The sequence below is a fragment of the Trichosurus vulpecula genome, chromosome 2 (assembly GCF_011100635.1).
Source record: "Trichosurus vulpecula isolate mTriVul1 chromosome 2, mTriVul1.pri, whole genome shotgun sequence".
Classification (NCBI taxonomy): domain Eukaryota; kingdom Metazoa; phylum Chordata; class Mammalia; order Diprotodontia; family Phalangeridae; genus Trichosurus; species Trichosurus vulpecula.
In genome coordinates this window covers 49,454,040-49,477,935 of record NC_050574.1, presented here as the reverse complement: position 1 = coordinate 49,477,935, position 23,896 = coordinate 49,454,040, and the positions used below count along the sequence as shown (strand labels likewise).

At 44.6% G+C, this 23,896-nt stretch overlaps 1 protein-coding gene across 1 annotated transcript in view; it reads left to right on the top strand.

Moving 5' to 3' along the window:
* Window positions 1-21,805, top strand: part of PADI2 (peptidyl arginine deiminase 2) — a 64,090-nt gene extending 42,285 nt beyond the window's left edge. Inside the window, exons 10-16 of the mRNA XM_036746181.1 lie at window positions 635-742; window positions 5,115-5,266; window positions 7,796-7,943; window positions 9,301-9,394; window positions 12,038-12,123; window positions 13,732-13,860; window positions 17,642-21,805. Coding sequence (XP_036602076.1) covers window positions 635-742; window positions 5,115-5,266; window positions 7,796-7,943; window positions 9,301-9,394; window positions 12,038-12,123; window positions 13,732-13,860; window positions 17,642-17,875 — 951 coding nt within the window. The 3' untranslated portion in view covers window positions 17,876-21,805. The remainder of the gene's footprint in view (window positions 1-634; window positions 743-5,114; window positions 5,267-7,795; window positions 7,944-9,300; window positions 9,395-12,037; window positions 12,124-13,731; window positions 13,861-17,641) is intronic.
* The last annotated feature ends 2,091 nt before the right edge of the window (window positions 21,806-23,896 follow it).

The window sequence follows — 23,896 nt, the reverse complement described above, 5'->3', positions numbered from 1 at the left end:
GGGAGGGAAGGGTGAGATCAAGAGGCTTCCTGCAGGGGATGGCGTCTTAGTCGGTTCCATTCCAAGCATGGGGGAAATGTCTTGAACTGACACAGAGATGAGAGAGATTAAGAGTTAATGAAAGGTGATGGGGGGAGGGAGATGTGAAGAGGGGGAGTCATACGATATAAGTTTGGAACAAGAGGAGGTACGTTACTGAACAAAGGTTTGCTGACGGTCAGATGGATGGATGGACGGATGGGTGGGTGGATGGGTGGATGGATGGATGGATAGGTGGATGGATGGGTGGGTGGGTGGATGGATGCATGGATGCATGGATGAATGGATGCATGGATGGATGCATGGACAGACAGATGGATGGACAGATGGATGGGTGAGTGAGTGGAGGGATGAATGGATGGATGAGTGGATGCATAGACAGACAGACAGATGGGTGGGTGGGTGGATGAATGGATAGATGGATGGATGGATGGTTGGATGCTGTCATTCAGTTGAGGCCAAAGTGGTCCTCATCTCTAGCCTCAAGAGCAGGTTAGCCCAAGCTGAGGTCTGTCTGCCCCCTAGTGGTGGCTACTCCGCAAGTGCAAACCCAGATGGGCAGAATCATGGTGGCTCATTTTGCTTCCCCAAATAGGATGAAGTTGAGTTTGGCTACATTGATGCTCCCCACAAGGGCTTTCCGGTGGTCCTAGATTCCCCCCGAGATGGGAACCTGAAAGATTTCCCAGTGAAGGAACTCCTGGTAAGATTCCCTATAGCTTCTTACCTATATTTAAAGGTATGAGGCTGACTATTCAACCGCAGAGCCAAGGGGGAGGCATTGATGGCATAGAACAATTGCACTTGAAGGCAGAAGACCTGGATAAGGAAGAACGAGGTAAGGGGGCAGCTGAGTTGAAAAAGCCCTAGAAGACCTGGGCTTAAATTCCAACCTGCTCCCCAGCTGTCTGTGTGGGTGGGATTCAGTTTCCTCATCTGTAAAATTAGGGAGGGACACTAGATGATGTCCAAAGTCACTCCCAGCTCTAAGACCTAATGTGATCTCTCAATCCCCTTACCTTTATATGATCAGCTGGCCAAGAAGAAAGAATGCCCACTAGGCTTGGTATCAGGAGAGCTGGATTCTGGTTCTAAGGCTACCACTAACATGCTGCATAACCCCAGGACCTCAGGCCGGGGCCTCAGCTGCGCCTCTGTAACCTGAGGATTTGGTGTTCTTTAGGGTGTCCTCCAGCTGTAGCATTCCATGATCTCTACAGACTTGGCATTTGGGGCCAAAAAACTGCAAGATCAGGGAAGGACCCATAGGAAATGGTATGTCGGGAGCAGTTTGAACAGGGCTGGCCTCCCTCCTGGCTCTAAATCTATACTCCCATGTCAGAGGTCCTACATATGCATCTGTCTCATGCCATTTGTTCCTGTGTGACCTTGGGCAGAGCACTGCATTTCTCTCAGTCTCAGTTTCCTCATTTGTAAAATTAAAGACTTTTCGAACAGATCATAAGTTTAGAGCTGGAACAGACCTTAGATGCCACAGAATCCAATCCCCATGTTTTATAATTAAAACCTAGGTAGGTTGAAGTGACCTGCCTAGAGTTATACCCCTAGTATCTGAGGTAGGATTTGAACCCAGGCTCTCCTGCCTCTGGGCACAGCACTCTCCACTACATCATCCCCTCTCACATGTGAGCACCAGCACCCACTAGCACCAAGAGCCCAGTAGTGATGGAGCCGGGGTGGGGGGAGCGATTGAGATTTCCCAGTTCTCCTCAGTCTCCGTTTGTTTCTAGTGTCCTCGGCATGGTCTAAAGCTGGTGCTGTCATGGTTCCCAGGCACTTGGGCCAGGTTGACTTTGTCGGCTTTATGCTTCACGCCTGGTCCCATCGTTGTAAAACTCCCCAGCTGCCCTGGGGCCCCACATGGCACACTTGGCCTATGAGGATTTTCAAGGCGTGAACGTGCTAAGCCCTAGTTATTTGTTTGCACCCCCGGGACTGACTATTCATGGAGAATTACAACGTGACTGTGGCAGGCCAAATTCCTCCCCCTCCCCCTTCCCTGCCTTTTGTCATTCGGGCCCCACAATGGCAGAGGAGACTGCAACTTGGCCTCGGGCCCAGTTATGGCGTGGTTTATATGAGAGATCCCAAGTGCAGCCAACCCTAGGTGGGTAGCGTTACAGTAGAGACAACCTCAGAGATCATGGAATTAGAGCTTTCTATGTCTTCTAGTCTACTCCCTTTATTTTGCAGTTGAGGAGCCTGAGTTCCTGATCAAGTGACTTGCCCAAGGTCACATAGGCAGCAAGGGGAGAGAGCCAGGATCCAAAACCAGGTTCTTTGACTCCAGATCTAGCATTCAAAACCAAGGCACAAAAAAAGTTAATAGGCTCATGGAATTGAGAAGTGCATTGGATTGTAGAGATCATTTAGTGAAACAAACCCATGTTACAGATGAAGATATTAAGGCCCAGAGAGTTTAAGCTGCTCACCCAAGATCATGCAAGTAGTAGGTAGCATAGCTTGGATTTATGCCCTGGGTCTCAGCAGACTACGCACTCAGGTTGAGTCATCAGAATGATTTGGCAGCCAAGAAAGAAAATGCAATCTTAAATGTCATTAAGAGCAGAGTGTCCAGAAGACAGGGGTGGATGGTCCTAAAGTTCTCCACTAGGGTCAGACCACATCAGAATTACTGTGTTCAATTCTCGGTATCACATTTTAGGAAGGATTTTAATAAATTGCGGAGTAGTCGGCAAAATTAAATCAGGATGATCAAGGTCCTTGGGTTCATACCATGGGAGGATCAGTTGAAGGAACTGGGAATGTCTAACCTGAGAAGAGAGGAATGGGGTTTCTAGATAGAAAACACTGACATTTGAGTGAGTCTCATTCAGTCATTTTCAGTTGTGCCTGACTCTTTGTGACCCCATTTGGGGTTTTCTTGGCAGAGATACTGGAGTGGTTTGCCATTTCCTTTTCCAGATCATTTTACAGATGAGGAAACTGAGGCAGACAGGATAAAGTGACTTGCCTAGGGTCACACAGCTAGGAAGTGTCTGAGGCCAGGTTTGAACTCAGGAAGATGAGTCTTCCTGATTCCAGGCCTGGCACTCTGTGGCACCACCTAGCACCCAGGGGGAGTCTTAGCTTATGGCTATCATTCTAAGAGCTTGTACTCTCCAGAAAGGGAATCTATCAATCAGCAAGCATATATTAAGTGCATAAGGCTGCTGGATGAACAGCAACCCTCCCCTGCCCACCCTTTTCCATTAGATCCCCTCAATCTAATAACTCACAGTAAGAATGGAGAGCAAAATCTAGGTCCCCCGCTCCCCCATCTTGTAGTCCATTACTCTTCCTACACCTTTGAGGGCCACATGCATGATGCTGTTTCCTCCCCAAGGGGCCATCTCTGCCCATACCTTCCCCTTCTCTCCATAGAAGGTCAGATTCTAGGACTCTGGAACATGGGGTTGCTAGAGATACTATGACAGGTACTGACCAGAACCCTATTTCTCTGGTACAAGATTGAGCTCTGGGAATCTTCAGCTCCCATAAATGCATTCTCAAGAAGCCTCCAGAAGCTCCTTCTACTGTAAGATTATCAGCTCCTTGAGGGCAGGTGCTGCCTTGTGCCTCTTTTTGTACCTCCAGCATTTAACTGGCACACAGTAAGTGCTTAGTAAATGTTTATTGATTGGTTAAAGTTAGGTTTCAGCACTTCTCACCACCCAGACCATGCAGTTCCTTCCTCCACAACCCCATAGAGGCCATATCATTGAAAGCTCCCTTTCATAGGCCAACACAAAGGGGTAGCTCTTTAAATCTGAGCATCCCACTCAAGTTCAAGCCAATAATTCAACCAGCAGAAGTAAAACTCATTCTGTAGGAGACACCAAGGGGCATATCTAGAGGCTCCAGAGGAAGATACAAAATCCCTGACAAAGGCTCACCATCCTATAAACTCATCAAGATGGTCATGGAACTCCCTTGATCAAGGACCCTCACCCCCACCTCCCCCCATATTATCATTTGCAGGGCTCAGACAGGAAAGACAACTTAGACTTTTTCTGCCTGGCCCCAAAGATCAGAACTGGAAGCAATGGATAGGAGGTCCAAAGAATCTGCCCCAGACTCAAAGTAATCAATTGATCCATGGGCAAGCATTTCTTAAGTGCCTGCTAGGCACTGTACTAAGCCCTGGGGACATGGGGACAGAAATGAACATTTTCCTAACACCAGAAGTAGCCAAAAATAGAAGAGGCCATCTTGAGAGGCAGTGAGTACTCCTCACTGGAAGGAGTGTTAGGAGAATCAACTTTAAACTGGAAGGGACCATAATTCCCTAATTTTAAAAATGACAAAACTGAGGCAGTCATAGATTAAATGACTTGTCCAGGGTCACACAGCTAGTCAATGTCTGAGGCAGGATTCAAATTCAGATTTTCCTGTCTCTTAAGTCCAAGGAACCATCCACTCCCCAAAGACTGGTTGCCCACTTGTGAGTTGTGTTATAAAGGGGATTCCCAGTCTGTTAGCCGTTGGCCTAGATGTCTTCTGAGGTCCCTTCCACATCTGGGATTCTGTATCCCTTTTATCCTGATTCCAGTTTCAGAGTTCTTACCACCATGCTGCCTCATGACTGTGTGTTTGACCTTGGAATATAGGATGCAGCAAACATTCAAGACCAGGAGCTCTTACATTCTTTTGTGTGCTAGACAGAGCACTTTGGCAGTGTCTGGAAAAGCCCAGGGACGCTTTTTCTCAAAAGAATCTTCTTAAATCCATAAAATAAAATACATAGGATTACAAAGGGAACCAATGCTATTGAAATGGTCATCAATTTTTTGTTAAGGTCACAGGTTAAGAGCCCCTGTTATAGACACATTTTGTGTCTCACTCATCCCATCCGGGCCCAGACCCCCAAGTTTTGGCCTGCACATCCCTTCTGTTAGCAGGCTGGGATTCAACTGATGAGCAGACCTTGGCAAATCCATCCAGCTCATGATAGAGAATTGAGTGTTGCACTGAATTGGGCAAACATATGGCCAGGGAAACGGTGGATGTGCTCAGTGGATGAGGAAGGCTAACAAAGTATGCTGTCCCTACAGGGGCCAGATTTTGGCTATGTCACCCGGGAGCCACTCTTTGAGAAAGTCACCAGCCTGGATTCCTTTGGGAACCTGGAGGTCAGCCCCCCAGTGACGGTGAACGGGAAGGAGTACCCCCTGGGCAGGATCCTCATCGGCAGCAGCTTCCCCCTGTAAGAGAGCCCTTCAGCCAGCAAAGCTCCCAGCAGGGTCAGCTTTACACGTAGGCCAAGTGGGTTGTTGCCTACATGGTGTGTGATTCAAGGATCACTGGGGAGGTTCCTCTGACCCACCCTCTAAAATATCCGCTGATGATGCATGAAATTCCGCCACTCATTCCTTTGGGGTAAGCTTTGCCTTCTTTTCCTGGGGTCTGCACTTTCAACCACTCAGCAAGCATTCATTAAGTGCTTTCTGTGGGCCAGGCACTGGGGATGCAACGAAGAAGCAAAAACATCCCCTGCCCTCATGGAGCTTATATTCTAAATGCAGATTTCCTAAATAGGTGCTCCTTGCTATTATTATCCCATATAACATGTGCTTATATAACATAATACAGGATTATCCCATAGAATATATACTTATAGAATATACCATATAATAATATATTATTTTTTCATATAATATATGCTTATATAATATATAATAATATATTGGTATCCCACATAATATATGCTTATATATCACATCATAATACAGCATTATTCCATACATAATATATTATTTAATAATATAATATGATTATATAATATATAATAATATATTATCCCATATAACATATGCTTATATAATATACCACATAATAATACAGCATTATCCCATTTATAATATATATTGTCCCATATAACATATGTATATATATCATATCATAATACAGCATTATCCCATATAATATATGCTTATGCAATATACCATGTAATAATATATTATTACCCCATATAACATATGCTTATATACCACATAATAATACAGCATTGTCCCATATATATGTTGTTGCATATAACATATGCATATATAATAAATCACATCAGAATACAGCATTATCCCATGTATATCCCTCTGTCCTCTACATCAGCATTATCACATTGCTTATGCAATATACCATATAATAATATATTATTACCCCATATAACATATGCTTATAAATCACACCATAATACAGCATTATCCCTTATAATATATGCTTTTGTAATATACCATATACTAATACATTATTATCCCAGACAGCAGTTAAAGTGACTTGCCTGTGATGCATTATTCCTGTTTTACAGTTGAGGAAACTGAGGCATATAGAGATTAGGTGATGTGCCCAGGGTCACACCGCTAGTGACTGTCTGAGGCTGGTTTCCTGAAGCACTCTGTCCACTGTAGCGCCTAGCTGCCTCTAACTCTCTTTTTAGTAAGATAATTATTAAATCTCTAAATGCTTCATCCTCTCAAGGCAAAGAAAGGCCCTTAATCTTTGAAATGATATCTGGCAAACTTAAGGAAAAAGATGATTCGATATGCCCCGATTGTTCCTGTAGGGTAGGTAATAAAATCACTGGGGAAAACGCTGCGCTGAGAGCTACCCGACAAATGCTCCCAAGGGACGATGGAACAAGAATCAACCATCCTCCAAGTATTCAGTGCCTGGGTCTGGAGTCAGGAGGACGTGCTCAGATTCTGCCTCAGACATTTGCCAGCTGTGCACTCTCAGACAAGTCACTTTAACTGCTCTCTGCCTGTAAAATGCGGATAATAATAGCACCCACTTCCCAGGATTGTTGTGGGGATCAAAGGAGATAAAGAGTCTTGCAACCCTAAAGTGCTGCAGAAATGCTGACTCTCATCATTCAGTGATTTTTCCACGCTCGCACAGATGATAAGAAACAGAGATGGGGTACGAAATCAAGTCTTCCAAATCCAGTCCTCTGTCCTCTACATCAGCAGGATCAAACTCAAAGCCTGAACTAGATATTAAAATGTACTTGGGATATGTTCAACATAATAAGAGAAAATACAACACAACATAGATAATGTTAAATTGCAGTTTTCTAATTCGATACGTGGCTATAAGCCCGCTAAAGGCCAGGGGTCAGAGCTAAGTATAATTCTGATTTTGACCCCTGCTAGCTGTGTAACAACAATATTTGCTTGTCTGTGTGATCTTGAGCAAGTTACTTGTCTTCTTTGAGCCTCAGTTTCTCCATCCAATGGGGGAGGGGATATACACATATGACCTACCTCACAGGATTATTAGGAACAAAGTGCTTTATAAATTTTAAAAGCACTTCAGGGTGTCCCAAAAAATCTTATTAGTTACTATTTAAACTATTGAAGATTAAAACTGCACTAAGACTTTTAGGAGGGCAGATAGGTGATGTAGTGGTGGGCCTGGAATCAGGCAGCCTAGAGTTCAAATCCAGCCTCAGACACTTATTAGCTGTGTGTCCCTGGGCAAGTCACTTCACCCTGTTTGCCTCAGTTTCTTCATCTGTAAAGTGAGCTGGAGAAGGAAATGGCAAACTACTCCAGTATCTTTACTAAGAAAACCCCAAATGGGGTCACATAGAGTCAGACCAGAATGAACAACAAGACTTTTGGGACACCCCATATATGAGTCTGAGCTGTTACCAGATGAGGATTTTCCAGGCTCGCTGAAGGGGAAGGGGCAAGGAAGGAAGCCTCTCTGAAGCCCTTCTTAACCCTCCCATTCCCAGGTCTGGCGGGAGGAGGATGACAAAGGTCGTGAGAGATTTCCTACAGGCCCAGGTAGTACAGTCACCTGTGGAGCTGTATTCTGATTGGCTGATCGTTGGCCACGTTGATGAATTTATGACCTTCGTTCCCATGCCGGGCAAAAGAAAGGTGAGCAGGGACGATGGGCTTAACGGAGCCCAGGCACTGCCCGTCTGGTCTTTGCCAGCATAGGATGGTGTCCACAGGAAGGAGAGGGGAGGGGAGGAAGCAGGAGGTAGGCTGGGAGGTGGTGTGCATTGGTGGTAGAAGCTTGGTGAAGCCTGGATGTTCCCATGAACAGGGTCACACCATCCTGGGAGAAGCAGCACAGTGAAAGGCAGTGGAGTGCAGTAGATAAAACATATAGAGTACCTATCACATCATAATACAGCATTATCCCATATGATTATATAATATATAACATGCGACTCACTAAGCCTGTGTGAGCTTAAGCATCTTCGCTCCTCTGGGTCTCAGTTTTCTTATCTGTTAAAGGGGGAAGGACTTTTCTAAGGTCCCTTCCAGCTCTAGACCTATGATCCCAAGATTCTGAATTTGTACTCAAAAGACCTGAGTTGCAGTTTGGGTTGTAACACTTCCTAACTGCATGACTGTGGGTTAAACCTCTTGATCCTGTTAAATCTGGTTCCTCACCTGCAAGATGGGAATAATGTCACATTACCTACCTCACCAGGATCTTACAAGGAAAAAGTTTTACAGCCCTCACAGCAATTCGTATCGCATGAGCTATTAGTCATCACGTCTTAGATCTAAGGCGGAAAGAAACCTCGGGGACCTAGATGGTCCGACCCCTTCGTTTTTATAGATGAGGAAATTAAGGCCCTGAAGGGGGGCCCAAGCTCACATGGGCAGGATGCATCAAGAGCATGCATCAACCCAGATCATCGGCTTCCAGAGCCAATGTTTTCATCATGGTATCATGAGATATTTGCTTAGTGCCTTGAGGCAGGATCAATCCTGTTCAGCCTTTATGGAGAGAGGGAGTAGCCAAGACCTAAGGTCCTAAAATGCCACTTGGCCTTCTGAGAATTGGCACACCTGTTTGAGGAAGGATTTTCTACCTTGCCCGCAAATGCTTTATACTCTGAACCCAAACCCAGGCCTTCATTGCTCTCATAGGAGAAAACAGTAACAAATACTCTTTCCCCAAAGGTGGCCTTTTGAAGAACTCTATCTTACCTTACACTGGGAGGCAACAGAGATAGACTGCATGCCAGCTACTTCAGTGGCTTCCCCTAGAAAGGCCAATTCTCCTCTCTCTGACTCAATTTTTCTTCTCTGTGTAAAGGGGAGAATCATCCCTGCTGGCTTCCTACTACCTAGGGATATGTTGAGGAATGTGAGGGGATCTAGAAGCTGCTTTGAGACTGTTAGGGAAAGGCATCATATTAAGATGTTCATTGTAACCCTCATCCTTTGTCTCCTCCCCCTACTCCGTGGCACTCCCGGGGGTCCTCTCCTTCAGGAATTCCGGTTGCTCATGGCCAGTACCTCTGCCTGCTACAAGCTCTTCCGGGAAAAGCAGAAAGAGGGGCATGGAGAAGCTATCTTGTTCAAAGGTAAGTGACCCCAGAGCCCCATGCTAGGGAATGAGAAGAAGTGTTTGAGTGGGAGGAAAGATTAACCATAAGATGGAGTGCAACTGAAATATAAACTAGGGATGTTTTGAAGGATGTTTATGATTCATAGAACTTCCTACAAGCCATCCCTTGGTGACTTCATCCAAGAGAGGTCCTAGGTTGGATGTCCCATGAAGCTGAGAAAGATGGAATGTTCTTATCACTATCATCATAAGATACGGACTAAATACATAGCACTCTGCTAGGCACACAAAACAACAGAAATGATCACTCCTGGCATTTATTAGCTGTTTATAGGTTACAAAATGCTTCATATCCATTATTTCATTCAATTCCCATAGAAGTCCTACAGGATTATTTTGTGGAATTATCCAGGATTATTACTACCTGTCCCAACTATTTCTCTGTATCTCTTCACTGGGTCATCATCCAAGTTCCACCCCCAGACAATCTTCCAAAGCTTTATCCAGGACCCTCTTCTTTTCTCCCTCTATACTGTCTTCCTCAGTGATATCATCAGCTCCCATGTATTCAATTATTGTCTCTATCTGAGGAGCAAGACCTTACCTAACACCTATCTTGAACTCCAGTCATGCACACCAACTGCCCACCAGATATCTCCACCTGGTACTCCCATGAGTATCTCCAGTGCAACACGCCCAATGTGAGACTCATTACTTTTCCCCCTAAATCTATCCCTCTTCCAAATTTCACTGTTTCTCTTGAGGGACACTTCCATCCTTCTTATCATCCAGGTTCGCAACCTCAAATCACTCTCAACTCCTTACCCTCCTCTACCCCCACATATCCAATCAGTTGACAAGCCTAGTTGATTCTACTTCTACAGCATCTTTAATGTCCATCCCCTTTACTCCACTTACATAGCCAACACTCTCGTTCAGAAACCTGTCACCTCTTTCCTGAAGTATTGTAATAGTTTCCTAATTGGAACCCCTGCTTCCATTTTCTCCCCTCTATAATCTATCATCTACAAAACTGCCAAAATAATCCCCCCTAAAACTTCAGCCCGAAAGCTTCAATGCCTCCCTATTGCCTCTAGCATAAAATGCAAATTCCTTGGCTTGGCATTTAAAGATCTTCAGAATCTGGCTGGATTATTTCATATTCCTCCCCTCACATACTCCCCATTTCCAGCCAAACTGACTTATTTGCTGTTCCCTGAACTCTGCATCCTATTTCTCACCTTTATGCTTTTGTTCTGGCTGTACCACATGCTTGGAATGCACTCTCCTCCCCAGCACCTCTTAGATTCCTCAGGTGTCTTCCAAGGTTCAAGCAAGGTACCCCCTCTTACTGGAAGCCTTTGTTAATGCTCTCTTCTCACCTCCAAGTACATTGTATGGGTCTATTTAAATGTTGTATCTTTCCTACAGAATGGAAGCCCCTTGAGGGCAAGAACTATTTCTCTTTTGTTTTTGTGTCCCTGACAGCTTCTGTCTTGCACTTATTAGATGATTAGTAAATATTTGCTGAATCAAGGACACTGGGCCACAGGAAGGCCAGATAGCTTGCCCAGAGTCATACAGTTGTTAAGAGACAAGCAAACTAGATGAAGTCGGACTTTAAGTTCCTCAACACTGAGGGAGGAAAAAAAATCATTGTTCAGTCATTTCGGTCATGTCCGACTCATCATGACCCCATTTGGGGTTTTCTTGCAAAGCTACTGGTGTGGTTCGCCATTTCCTTCTCCAATTCATTTTATAGATGAGGAAACTGAGGCAAAAAGGGTTAAGTGACTCGCCTAGGGTCACACAGCTTGTGTCTCAGAGAGATGAATCTTCCTGACTTCAGGCCTGGTGCTCTATGCACTATGGCGCCACCTAGCTGCTTACCTTAAAGGTAGACGTATGCATTTATAAGCATAGCCATGCAGTTATATCAGCCTGTAGTGCCATGGTGGGCAAAAACACCATACTTTGAGGGCCCAAGGGCCTAGATCCCAAAGCTAGAGCCCATTAGAGGGTCTCTCTTGTATTCTGAGTGCACCAGAAAAACTACAGAAATGTGATGTAGAGGCACAGGTATATACCTCCGGGAGAAAGAGTAGGTGATTTGGAAGCATCTCAGATGCCATGCTCTCTGCCCTCATCAGACATGCCTGGCCAACTCTCCTTCCATTGAATCATAGATTGTAGAAGCAGAAGGGACTTTCAAGATCATCCATCCCATCTCCCTCACCTCACAGGAGAGGTGAAGCCACCACTCAAGGCCACACAAGTAGTCAACAGCAAAGATGATGGCGATGATGACGATGAGGAGGACAATAATGAAGATGATGATGATGATCTGTAATTTTTAAGGGCTCTAAGCTATGTCCTTTACATAGGTTATCTCGTTTGCTCCTCAAAAGAACCCTGTGAGGTAGGAACAACTGTTATTCCCACTTTATAGATCAGGTCGCTGAGTCTGAGAGAGGTTACTGCCTTGCCTGGGCCGCACAGCCTTGGCAGCGTTTGAGGCAGGATTCAAACTCAGGTCTTCCTGATGTTTAGTCTTGTGTTCTACTCACTTGGCTGTTAGAATCACAGGGAATAGCCTAAATATTCCAGACTGTGCCAGGAGCCTCGGGCTATGACCGTCCTGTCCTTTCCCCCTCTGCAGGCTTGGGGGGCATGAGCAACAAACGGATTACCATCAATAAGATCCTGTCCAATGAGAGTCTGGTGCAGCAGAACCTGTATGCCCAGGTAAGGGCAGAGCCTGGAGCCTGGCAGAGCAGGAGGGGCATCGCCCTGCTGGATGCCTTGGTGGGCCAGCCCCAGATCCTCTGGCTTTATCCATCAGGAATGGCATGGGGAATAGGCTAATTTCAATCACATCAAATTTTAAAAAGATTTACACACATAAAATCAATGAAAATAGAATAAATAGAGAAGCCCAAATGGTGAGAGGATAGGGCAAGGGAATGTCTGCATCGCTGATAAAAGTCTGAGATCCAGTGTATGTAGGGAATGTACATAAATGTATAACGTCAGCAGCCACTCCCCAATGCAAAGGCGCTCAAAGGATATGAACCATTATCCAAAGCGGGGACATGGGGACAAAGAAGTTCCTGTGGGCATAGGGACTAGGAGTGCTCAGGGCTTTGCCCAAATCATGCAAACTTAGCAGGAATGTGATAGTGAAGAGCCTTGGTCCACGGAGGGCTGAGAACATATCGGAAGCAGGCAGGGTTACCCTTGTGAAGGGTGCCATGTATCACAGGGGAGCTAAAGTCGCTCTTAGGACCAGGATGTCAGGGGCCACATCCTGATGTGAGAAACAGTCACGAGGACCCATACTTAGGGTGTACCAAAAGTCTTAGTGCAGTTTCAAACTATTAAACCTCATGTTCATTTACATACTTTTGCATGTATGGTAGAGTTTCCCAAATTAACTTTTTGACTCCCTGAAGACTCTCATTTCTTTTTTTTAATTCAATTTTATTTTTATTCTCATTTCTCTTAAGAATTTATTGATTCATTTTGATGTTACACAGTAAATACTTCCCAATAAACACAATCCCTCCAAACATTCACAACAGTATATTCCTTGACAAAACAATTAGCATATTGATTAATAACAGAGCAGGAGAGAGTGGCAGAGAGAAGAAGAAGAAGAAGAAGAAGAAGAAGAAGAAGAAGAAGAAGAAGAAGAAGAAGAAGAAAGAGAGAGAGAGAGAGAGAGAAACAGAGAGAGAAACAGAGAAAGGAAAAGACAGAGAGACAGAGACAGAGAGAAACAGAGAGAGGAAAAGACAGAGAGAGAGAAACAGAGAGAGAGAGAGGAAAAGACAGAGAGAGAGAGAGAGAGAGAGAGAGAAACAGAGAGAGAGAGAGAGAGAGAGAAAGACAGAAAGAGAGAGACAGAGAGACAGAGGGAGAGACAGAGAGAGACTGAGAAAGCAGGAGAGAGAGAGAGAAACAGAGAGAGAGAGTCAGAGAAAGATTTAAGGCTGTCATTGCTTAGTTTGGTCTTCTCTCTTCCTTCTCATTTCCAGCTGAGGGTGATGACAGATCAGAAGGAAGAGCTCATTAAAGATAATAGCGGGGTCCCAGTGGCCCTTAAACTATTATTTAGGGACACCTGTTAGAGGTTGGATCATAGAAATATTATAATCATAGGATCCTAGAGCCAGAGCCAGAGGGGGCCAAGTCCAACCCCTTCATTTGATACATTAGGAAACTGAGTACCAAAGAGGGGACATGACTTGCCCAAGGTAGCAAGGGGCTTGGGGCTCTAGAGTACTACCAGTATCCCAACACTAAGTATATTTTTATCCCTGCTTTCTCACCCCTCCCCCATTTTCTCCTCAGCGATGCCTGGATTGGAACCGGGACATCCTGAAAAAAGAATTGGGGTTGACAGAGAAAGATATCATCGACCTCCCAGCTCTGTTCAAGTTGAATGAGTATGGCCAAGCCATGGCTTATTTCCCCAACATGGTAAGCAGCTCACTCCCCTTCCTCACCACCCCCTCCAAGCCACTAGAAATGTGAAGACACTGATGTGAATTCATAGATTCTACAGACAGACAGGACTTCCGAGGCCATCTAGCCCAAACCCTCTCATTTTACAGATGAAGAAACTGAGGCCCACAGGACTTAGATGACTTGGCCAAGGTCACTCCTTTAGTAGGTAGTGAAGCTAAGATTCAAACCTAAGTCTCCTAATTCTGATTCAGGACTCTGGTCACTACCACCCAGTCAACACAATGGTTCAGATGAGGTCCCAGGAGGGATGTATTTCTCCACCCCTACCTAGATCACAGACTGGCTACTTGGTTGATCCAAGTTTCTAGTTAGCCCAGCTTACTAATAACTCACTGTGCTATAGTAACTCACTAGTGACTAGCAAGTCACTATGAATAACAGCTAGCATTTATATAACACTTTAAGCTTTGCAAAATACTTTGCATATCTTAACTCATTTGCTCCTCCCAACCACCCTGTGGTTATTATTATTACCATCATTAGTAATTAATTAGCCATTAATATAACAATAATATTATAGTATTATTAATACCCACTAATATTATTAATACCCATTTTACAAATGAGGAAACTGAGGCTGAGAGTAGTTAAGCAACTTGCCCAAGGCCCCTCAGCTGGTAAGCATCTGAGGCAGGATTGGAATTCATGTCTTCCTAACTCCAGATCCAGATCCTGACCTTCCTCCCAGAGTTAATAACAACTAAATTCCCTGCTGAGAGCATCTAAGAATAACAGTAACTCCCTCTTTTAGAGAACTTTAATAAAATCATATTTTATTTAAATTATTTATTAAAATATTTTTAAAAATAATAAACACTTTCCTCACAACCCTGTTAAGGAAGAAGTACCCATGTACTGATCCCATTTTACAGAGGAAGACACTGAGGTTGAAAGGCAAAGTCAGTGCATTTTTTAATTTAAAAGCATCATGTAAATAGGAGTTTACTAAGTACCTACTGTGTGCCAGGCAACATGCTTAAGGGCTGGAGATACAAAGAAAGGCAAAAAGACACTCTGAAGAAGCTCTCCAAATAGTGAAAAATGAAAAGAACTATGTACAAAAAAGATACAGATACAGATAGATTGTGTCTATTGCCTGGATATATGGAGAGAGAGAGAAAGAGAGAGAGAGATACAGATGGATTGTACCTATGTATATATATATATATATATATATATATATGTGTATGTATATACATATAAATAGAGATACTATATATAGTGACACTATATATTTTCATGTATCTGTATATTGTAGAGATATATTATTACATATTATTACATAATATATATTACTATATATGCATATAATTGGAGATAATCAAAAGAGAGACAGCGCTAGCATTAAGGGGCTTCAGGAAAAGCTTCCCGTAAAAAGTGGGATTTTATCTGGGACTTGAAGCCAGGGAAGCCAGGAGCCATTGGAGCACTGGAGCCATGGAGAGCACTCCAGGGATGAGGGACAGCCAAAGAAAATGCCCAGGGAGTGTTGATTGTGAGGAACAGTCAGGTAACCAGCATCACTGGTTGGGGGAGGGAGGAAAGTGTAAGCTGGAAGATGCTTGGGAAGGTGGGGGTTGGAGGAATAGGTTGTGCGGGGCTTTAAAGGCAGAGAATTTCATATTTCATAGTGGAGGTCATTAAGAGCCATTAGAGTTTATTGAATTGGGGAGTAGTGAGATGCACTGAGCTGCCTTCGAGGTAAAATATACCCATAACATTGACGTGCCCCTTTATTACTCCCCCCCATCCCAGACTTCTCTGACCCGTATACCTTCATGGGAGATTCTGATACTTGAATCATGGTACTTGACTAGGAAATGATACTTTTGCTAAGTAGTCTCTTCTCTCACCTTTTAAATTGTGGCTTTCTAGTAACTTTTGACCCGGGTGATATGATCAGGCCTGAACTTTAGGGAGATCAATAACAATTCATACTCACACATTATCTTAGGTTTTCCTTTCCTCACAACCCTGTGATATAGTAGTGTTTTATCCTTAGATCACAGATGAGCTTAAATAAGGGAGGCATTCTTGCTAAGATGCTAAAAAGTGTAAGATGGGAGGATAAAGAAGGGAATTTACCCATCTCAGAGAGGTTAAGTAATTAGCCCAGTGTCACAAAGCTAGTTAATGGCAGAGCTCGGTATTTCAAACCATTATTGAAGATCCTGATTGAGGGGGGATCTGAAATACAGGGCAGGATCTCAAGTCTAGAAGCAACTTCAGAGGATGTCCAGGCCCCCCTGTCCATGGATAGAAAGGAGCCCTTCCTCAGCATTCCTAACAAATGGCCCTCCTGTCCACTTTTGAAGACCTTCCATCCTGCCTGGACTTCCAGAAACTCTTCCTGTCCCTTCTATCCTACCTCAGCCCTATGCTCCCAGACCCTGTTTCATCCCTCGTTGTCCTGTACCCTCATTGCTCAGCCCAGCATGGCACTCTGGTGGTGAAGTTGACCATGATGACAATTAGCGTTTATATGATGCTTTAGCCTTTGCAATGCCCTTCATAAATATCTCATTTTCTCCTCACAACAACCCTCAGGGGTAAGTGCTATTGTTATCCACATTTTATAAATGAAGAAACTGAGGCAGACAGAGGATTAAGTGACTTGTTCAGGATCACACAACCAGTAAGTGTCTGAAGCTGGGTTTGACCTCAGGTCTTCCTTTAGGCATAGGGAAGATCCTCTGATGTTCAGTCGATCTAGGTTGGGCTCCTGAAGCAATTATCCCCTGTAGAAGAAAGAAAGGGAGGAGAATCAGTTAGGGGAGGGATTTCTTTATGCCCTCTACTGTTCTGTGGTACCAATTCTCACCCTTGACCTTTAACATTCGACAGAGGACAAAGGGTTCCCTTGTCCTGGGATGGAAGCTGTTTCATTGATCAATGAGGCGCCACAGTGGCAATCGAATGAGAGCTGGTTCCGGAGTCAGGGGAGCTGGGTTCTCTTTGTAGAATGAAGGGATCAGAGTAGCACCTCTGAGGTGCTGTCCAGTGCTGAAGCTACAATTCTACAATAGCTATCAAGGAGAAGATGAGGGGAAGGGAAGGCACGACGAGCTGGCCTTGGCCGGTGTTGGGGGGGAGCCCCCGTCTTGTCACCGCCTCCATGTTCTCAACCTCTCAGATTGGCCCAGAAATCTGACCTATCCTTTTGTCACGTGCTTTGCCAACCTTAAAGTGCCATAGAAATGCTAACTATCATTATTACCGTACCCTCTATTTTTTGGATCATCTGAGTAAATGATGATAATTCATATTTCTTTAGTGCTTGGAGACTCATAAAGCACTTGCCTCACAATGGCCCTTTGACAGAGACAATTGGCACTGGATTTTTAGTCAGAAGACCTGGGTTCAAATGCTGCCTTTACTACCTGCGTGACCTTAGGCAAGTCATTGAACTTCTCTGGGCCTCAGTTTCCTCATCTGTAAAATGAGCTATCTAGATTAGATGAGTCCTTCTTATTCTAAAATCCTGTTATTTCCTATTGCCAGCCCGGTCTTACAGATGAGGAAACAGGCTTAGAGAAATAAGAGTCCTTTCTCTGATCCCACATCTATTAAGTTTAAGAACTGGAACTTCTAGCCAGATCTCCAAGTCCAGCCCTTATTCCACTACTGACATCCACCTTTGCTCCTTTCCTACCCTGTCAGGCTGCACCAGTAACCTCAGACAAGCCTTCTCCTCCTACACACAACAAACATGTACCTCCCTCTCCCCATACAGGTGAATATGATTGTGCTTGACAAGGACCTGGGTGTGCCCAAGCCCTATGGGCCCCTGATCGATGAGCAGTGCTGCCTGGAAGCTCACGTGTGCTCACTTCTGCAGCCCCTGGGTTTCTCCTGTACCTTCATCGATGACATTTCCTCCTATCACAAATTAATGGGCGAGGTCCACTGTGGTACCAATGTCTGCCGGAAGCCCTTTGCCTTCAAGTGGTGGCACGTGGTGCCTTGACCCTGTGGATGGGCTTGGCATCCCCCTCCCTCATTCCCTCCACCTTCCCCATACCTCTTCCCATATTCCCAGGTCCAACACTTTCTTGGAAATTGCTTTTTCTTCCTTTGGCTGGGTCCATTTTGATGTCTGCATGGGGATGGAGTGGGGTCTGGAAAAAAGCTGTATGTGACATATCTTGCCCCTCACCCCTAGAGTGCACTCAGATTCACATGCAACAGTCTCTAGGTCTCCCAATCCACCTTCGCTTCTCGGGCAAATGGAAGGGGGGAGGGTCAATTCCTCTGTGGACAAAAGAAGGTCTGAAGGACACCAGATTCAATCTGACTTTGCCCACAAGCTCCATTTAGGATTCACCTCTCAAGGGGATGATGCCTCTAGCTTCCCTGTGGATGTCCTTAGCCACTTCATTCCTGGCGAGCCCTCCTCACACTTCTATCCCTGACTTTCTCCTCAGAGGATCCAGGCACACCCCTTAATATGTATCCACTCTGCCCTACATCAAACATTAGCTGCAGTGGGTCAGCTTGCCCAACCCCAGGCTAGCTCCGAGTCTAGGGGACTACATGGATTGGTAGAGAGGGGGAGAGAATAGACACCAGACATTCTGTGCCCTGCTTGGGGATATCAGCCCAAGGATCCTCAATGCCATTTCTAGTTAGGCTGATTGCCCTCCTCTGTGCCTTTTTTCTGGAGTGAGGCCAAGGTTGGGACCAGGGAGTGGGAAAGGTCCTTCTCTATCCTCAGAGGTTCCATGGTTCCCACCATGTTGGGTCCAACCCTAGAGATGGGATCAAACAGCTAGTATATTTTCCGGGTTCTGGTAATAGCTTTCCAAGTCAAAAGGATTAGATGGCCAATAGCATTTCTCACCAGAGAAGGAAAAGATTCGGCTTTCTTTATCACTACATTTAAGTAATAGAAACATCACTCAGAGTTTGTGACTGGGACTCCAGAGTCAGAGGATGTGAATTCAAACCCTACCTTTGACACCTACCAGCTGAGTGACCTTGGACATATCACTTAACAATCTCCCTGGGCCTCTGTAAAAATAGGTGGTTGGACCAGCTGGCCTCAAAGGCTCTTCCAACTCAACATCTGGCATCCTATGATCTCCAATCCTATCTCTACTACCCCCACCCTTCTGTGAAGCTTATTAAGAGAGAGAGATCCCAGGCTGTTTCCCCAAGAGTCCAGGGATAGTACTTGGGACCTTTTCTTAAAACACTTCCTGCAGGGCAGCCCTCTTTCTCCAAGAGGTCTATCTGGAGTGAGAGTCCTGCCCCATTTTCTTACAAAAACTGTTTTACAGAAATGCATTGGCCTTGTTCCCCAGCTGCATGCCCTGCCCCCACCCCATCAAGAAATGAAAAGTACTCAATTAAATGAGGCACTCACAACCTCACAGTGTAGATGTGACAACTTTCCATGCATCCCTGGCCTTTTCCTTCTCCTTTCTCTCCCTTTCCCATTTTCCATTAGCTCCATCCAACAAGTATCTATTAAAGACCTACTATGTGCAAGGCACTGAATAGCATACAAAATACAAAAAAACTAAAAAGTCCTACCCTCAGGAGCTTGCATTCTCCTGGAATGTAGACTCCCTGGGGCCATTTCTCTGGGGGAACAAACTTTATTCACTTTGGTCATCCAGACCAGGTCCTCCTATGGCATCTTGCTTAAGCAATTCCCTGGAGAGAAATTAATTCCTAGGACTGAAGGAACCACCATAGAACGTGTGTTGATTGTCCACTGGCCCAGTGTGACTCCAGTTAGTGAAAAGCTGAACTGATAAATAATGGCCTTGAGAGTTTGCTAAATGGAATTTCTCTTCCCTAAGGCATTAGTGTTTCTTGGGCATTAGTTGAATAGGGTTTGGTAGAGTGCTCATTCAGAAAACTCCTTTCCCTCTTTTCTTCTGTTTCCCCTTCTCCTTAAGAATAAATTGACAGCCAGCTCCTTCTTCCCCAATAGAAGCATAACATGGGCTGGGTGATTAGAGCTCTGCTCAAGAGTGGAAAAACCTAGAGGGTGCCAACAGCTCTCCAGATTCCATCTCTTTAGTGGCGGTCTTGTCCTGAGGTGGAGTTCCCCTCCCTTGAGGAGTTTAAATATCTCTCAGTGGTCCAGGCCCCACCTCCAAGAACTCAGGTGAACCTGCCTCACCCTACTCTCCCCCGACTTGTACCATTTACCCCAGGTACAAATCACAGCTGCTGCTCCAGACCTGGAACAAGCCCAGCCCCAGGCCAGCTGTTGCCATATGTACTTCATACCTAACCACAATGACTGTTTGGTGCCAGCTCTCAAAATTCAATTTTAAACAGTATTTCTACGAATAGAGGTGCCTTGGAGGGAAGAGGGGGGGAGTTGATTGGCCAGAAGATGAATATATCGCTGCTCCACTTTGAAGATTGAAAAAACACCAGCACCATTCAAAAACGGTTACACATTTGAATTACAAAGAAGAGGGATGTTTGCCTGACCCATGTGGCCCTTCCTCTCTGATTCACTATACACATGTCTGATTCCCAGCAGGCAACACTTAGGGATGCCCAGTGCCTGCATGGTCCACTGTGAGTCGATGTGTTCAGTGGCCCTTATAAACCACCTTCCCTTGACAACATAATGTAGTAGAAGAAAAAAAAATCAAATCTGGAGCACAGGGGTTCTGGGTTCCACTCCCAGCTCTGTTCCTTATCCCTCTGACTCTGGGCAAATGGCAGTCTCCTGAGACACAAAGGGAGTCAAAGGGCCTGAGTTCAAATTCTGCTTGCCCCTTGCTACCTCTGTGATCTAGACTGACTCGTTCCCTTTCCTTCTCTCTAAAATGAGGAAGTTCGACTAAAAGACCTCTAATTTCCCATCTCTAAATCTATGATTCTACAGTCTCATACCTCCCTAAACTTGCTCAGATTCTTCAGGTCCAACCTTTTGAAAATTAAGAAGCTGGACTAGTTATGGGGTCTCTTAACCTTTTTTGCATGTCCTTGACCCTCTGGCAGTCAGTCTGGTGAAGCCTATGGACCCCTTCTCAGAAGAATATCTTAAATGCATAAAATAAAATACAGAGGAATTTCAAATAACACCAATAAGATTGAAATATAGTTATCAAAATATTTTTAAAAACAAGTTCAAAGACCCCAGGTGAAGAGCCTCTGAACTGAGTGATCTATCTCTAAGATTCCTCCCAACTCCCAAAATAAATCTTGTGACATTTCATGAAGTTTCTTGGCCTGGGCCAGCATCACCAGAGAGACAAAGCCCTGAGAGCTGTCAGAAATGATCATCTTTGCTATAGGGGTGATGGGCCTGAATCCCTTTGGGATGCTGAGATGTGAGCTCTCCCATGATGCCTCATCTATTTCTGTCCCCGCATGCTAAGTGCTTATTATAGGGTTTTTTTGGAGAGAGCTTCAGGATACCACACCATGTGTGTGGGTTTGTGTGTTTTTGTTTTGTGTGTTTTTGACTCCAAGCTTGATGAGACATTCACTCCTACGCATGGGATGGATTTTTCTAAGGCTTTTTGCAATCTGTGAAACTCTAAGTCGGTTGCATTGCTGACGAGACATCAGGGGGACATCTCCTCCATTTATCTGGGGCAATGACTTCCAGTGGATCCTGAGGCTACCAGGACTAGACAACCTAGGAAGTCAGCAAGACACCTTAGTGGCCCAGATGGGAGGCTGATCAGTGTCCAAATTTAGGCCTAGAAAGACATGTTGGTGGTGGGCCTTAAAAACACTTCCCGTTCCTGTATTACCTTGGGAACTTTTGTGTTTTATTGTAGTTGTGAGCAGGACAAAAAGCAATTTAACTTTTTTGGGAAGCCTCTGGATGATAAAAAATATTTTGGGGGGAAGCCTACTATGGCTCATAGTGCCTCTGACTAAACAAATAAAATCGAAGTAATGCAACACAAGAAAATGCAATGAGTGAAATTCATTCTTTCTTTTTAGCTATCTTTACCGATGCCTTTTTGCTCTTAGTTCACATTTCTGAGTATGCCGTCCCACCCCTGCACAGCCCCTACTCCACCTACAATTGAAATTGTAACACAGAAAATTGTAGCAAAGAAAAAGTTAGGCAAAACTAATCAGAACAGTGGCTGTGTGCATGTATGCAGTATTCTATATCCATAGGTCCCCACCTCTCTCCTGAGAAAAGAGAGGATATTAATTCTTTGGATGCTTCCTTTGCTGAGATAGAACTACCACAGACAGGTAGCCCCAGGACCTAGGACAAGGGGGTGGTGATGGGGGTCACTGGAGAGAAGAAGACTCCTTTGTAAAGTGTTACTTGGGGGTCTAGAATTTGACTGTCCAAGAATTTACTATGTGTAAGGCATTGTGCTGTTGGTACAAAGATATAAAATGAAAAATAGTTTCTTACCTCAAGGAACTTACATGGGGGGGGGGGCAGGGCGGGGAGGTAGGGAAGGCGATGGAAGGGATATAACATGTATGTGGATAATTATATGACAATTTGTGGAGAGGGCATTAGTAATCCAGACACCAAGGAAGGATGACAGAATATAACATGTACACATGAAATCTTTGGCATCCCTTCCTCTGGGCTCACATGGATCAGATCAGATCTCAAGGGTAACTGACTCATAATACTCTGAGAAAATCTCTGAATACAGGTCTCAGTTTCCATAGATGTGAGTGAAAAAACAGCTCTTAGATCCTGTACAAGCACTCAAGATGATATGCATTTGTAGGGTACTGGTCAGTTTTTGTTTAACCCCACAAATTATGTGGAAATGTCGAGGGAGAAAAGAAATCCTGAGATGTAGGAATCCCAAACCAAAGTTCCCAAGGCAAGGCTGCCTGGAATGAATTCGGGGACCCAAGCATTCTTTAAGTCAAGGAGGCAAAGATTTATTACGCTTTATGTAAATAAAGTGGGCAAGAGTTCTTAGGGAACCTGCAACCATACAGGGCTACAGGGAAAGTTTAAGTACAAGATTTAGGGATGAAACCTGTCAATTAGGTGTTTTGGGGTGGGATTAGGGAGTGTTTAAGGCATGATTAAGAAGTGATCAGTTCTTAAAGGAACATGCACTTTTTGTGTCTACTGCATAAGTATCTTACCCAGAGTCACTGGGAAATGGCCCAAGGGGAGGGGGGCTACCTGTGGGTGTGGTTTTTGCTGTGAAACACCACTAAGTCACCAAAAGTTCACGACTGACTGGGGATATCCGGGTGGACTCCATCACGTGTCTTGTTAGACAAGATTAATGTAAGGGAATATGCATTTGACTATGTCTAGGATATATGTCAGACTCAGTGTATCATCTGGAAATCAATCTATAATTGGGCATAGCTGCTTACTGAGGAAGAAGCAGAGATAACTTTGTGGCATGCTGCCTCTTAGCCAGAGAGAGAGACTGCTAGGACCAATGCTTTGAAGCTAGGGAGAGATGTGATTTTAGAACTGGAGTTCAGGTACAGGCACCCAAGCAGAGGCTAAGGGGAAATGTGATGTTAGAATTAGGATTCAAGCACAAGCACCCCATCATAAACACCAAGGATTCCTAATAGCCCATAAGCAATACAGAAACCATGTTAACAGACTCCCAACAAACCATATAAAAACATATTTCTGCCTTAATGGCATTTATCTTTTTAATGCAGGGTCCTAAAAATCCCCTAGATTTTAGTATCACGTAGTGGTTTGAATTTCCCTCTGAAAACAATTGAGCTTGGGGTTGCCAATGGGACAAAACATCACTCCCACCCCCACGGTCCAGAAAGTCCTTCTTTCCCTCAGGTAAAGTGCCTTCCCACACTAAACATGTAGTGCCCCCTCATGGTTTGGACTCTCCACAAAAAGGAAATAATTATTCTTATGGCTCCTCCCTAAGATTCCAATGAGAACCCCTCACCCCACACTTATCCTCTGAATGTGTGACCTCCTCCAGAAGGGATCTGAATTGAAGGAATGGCTTCTTTTTTGACAAGAACTGCTAAAAAAAAAAACTGAAAAGCAAGTTGACAGACTTTAGATTTGGAC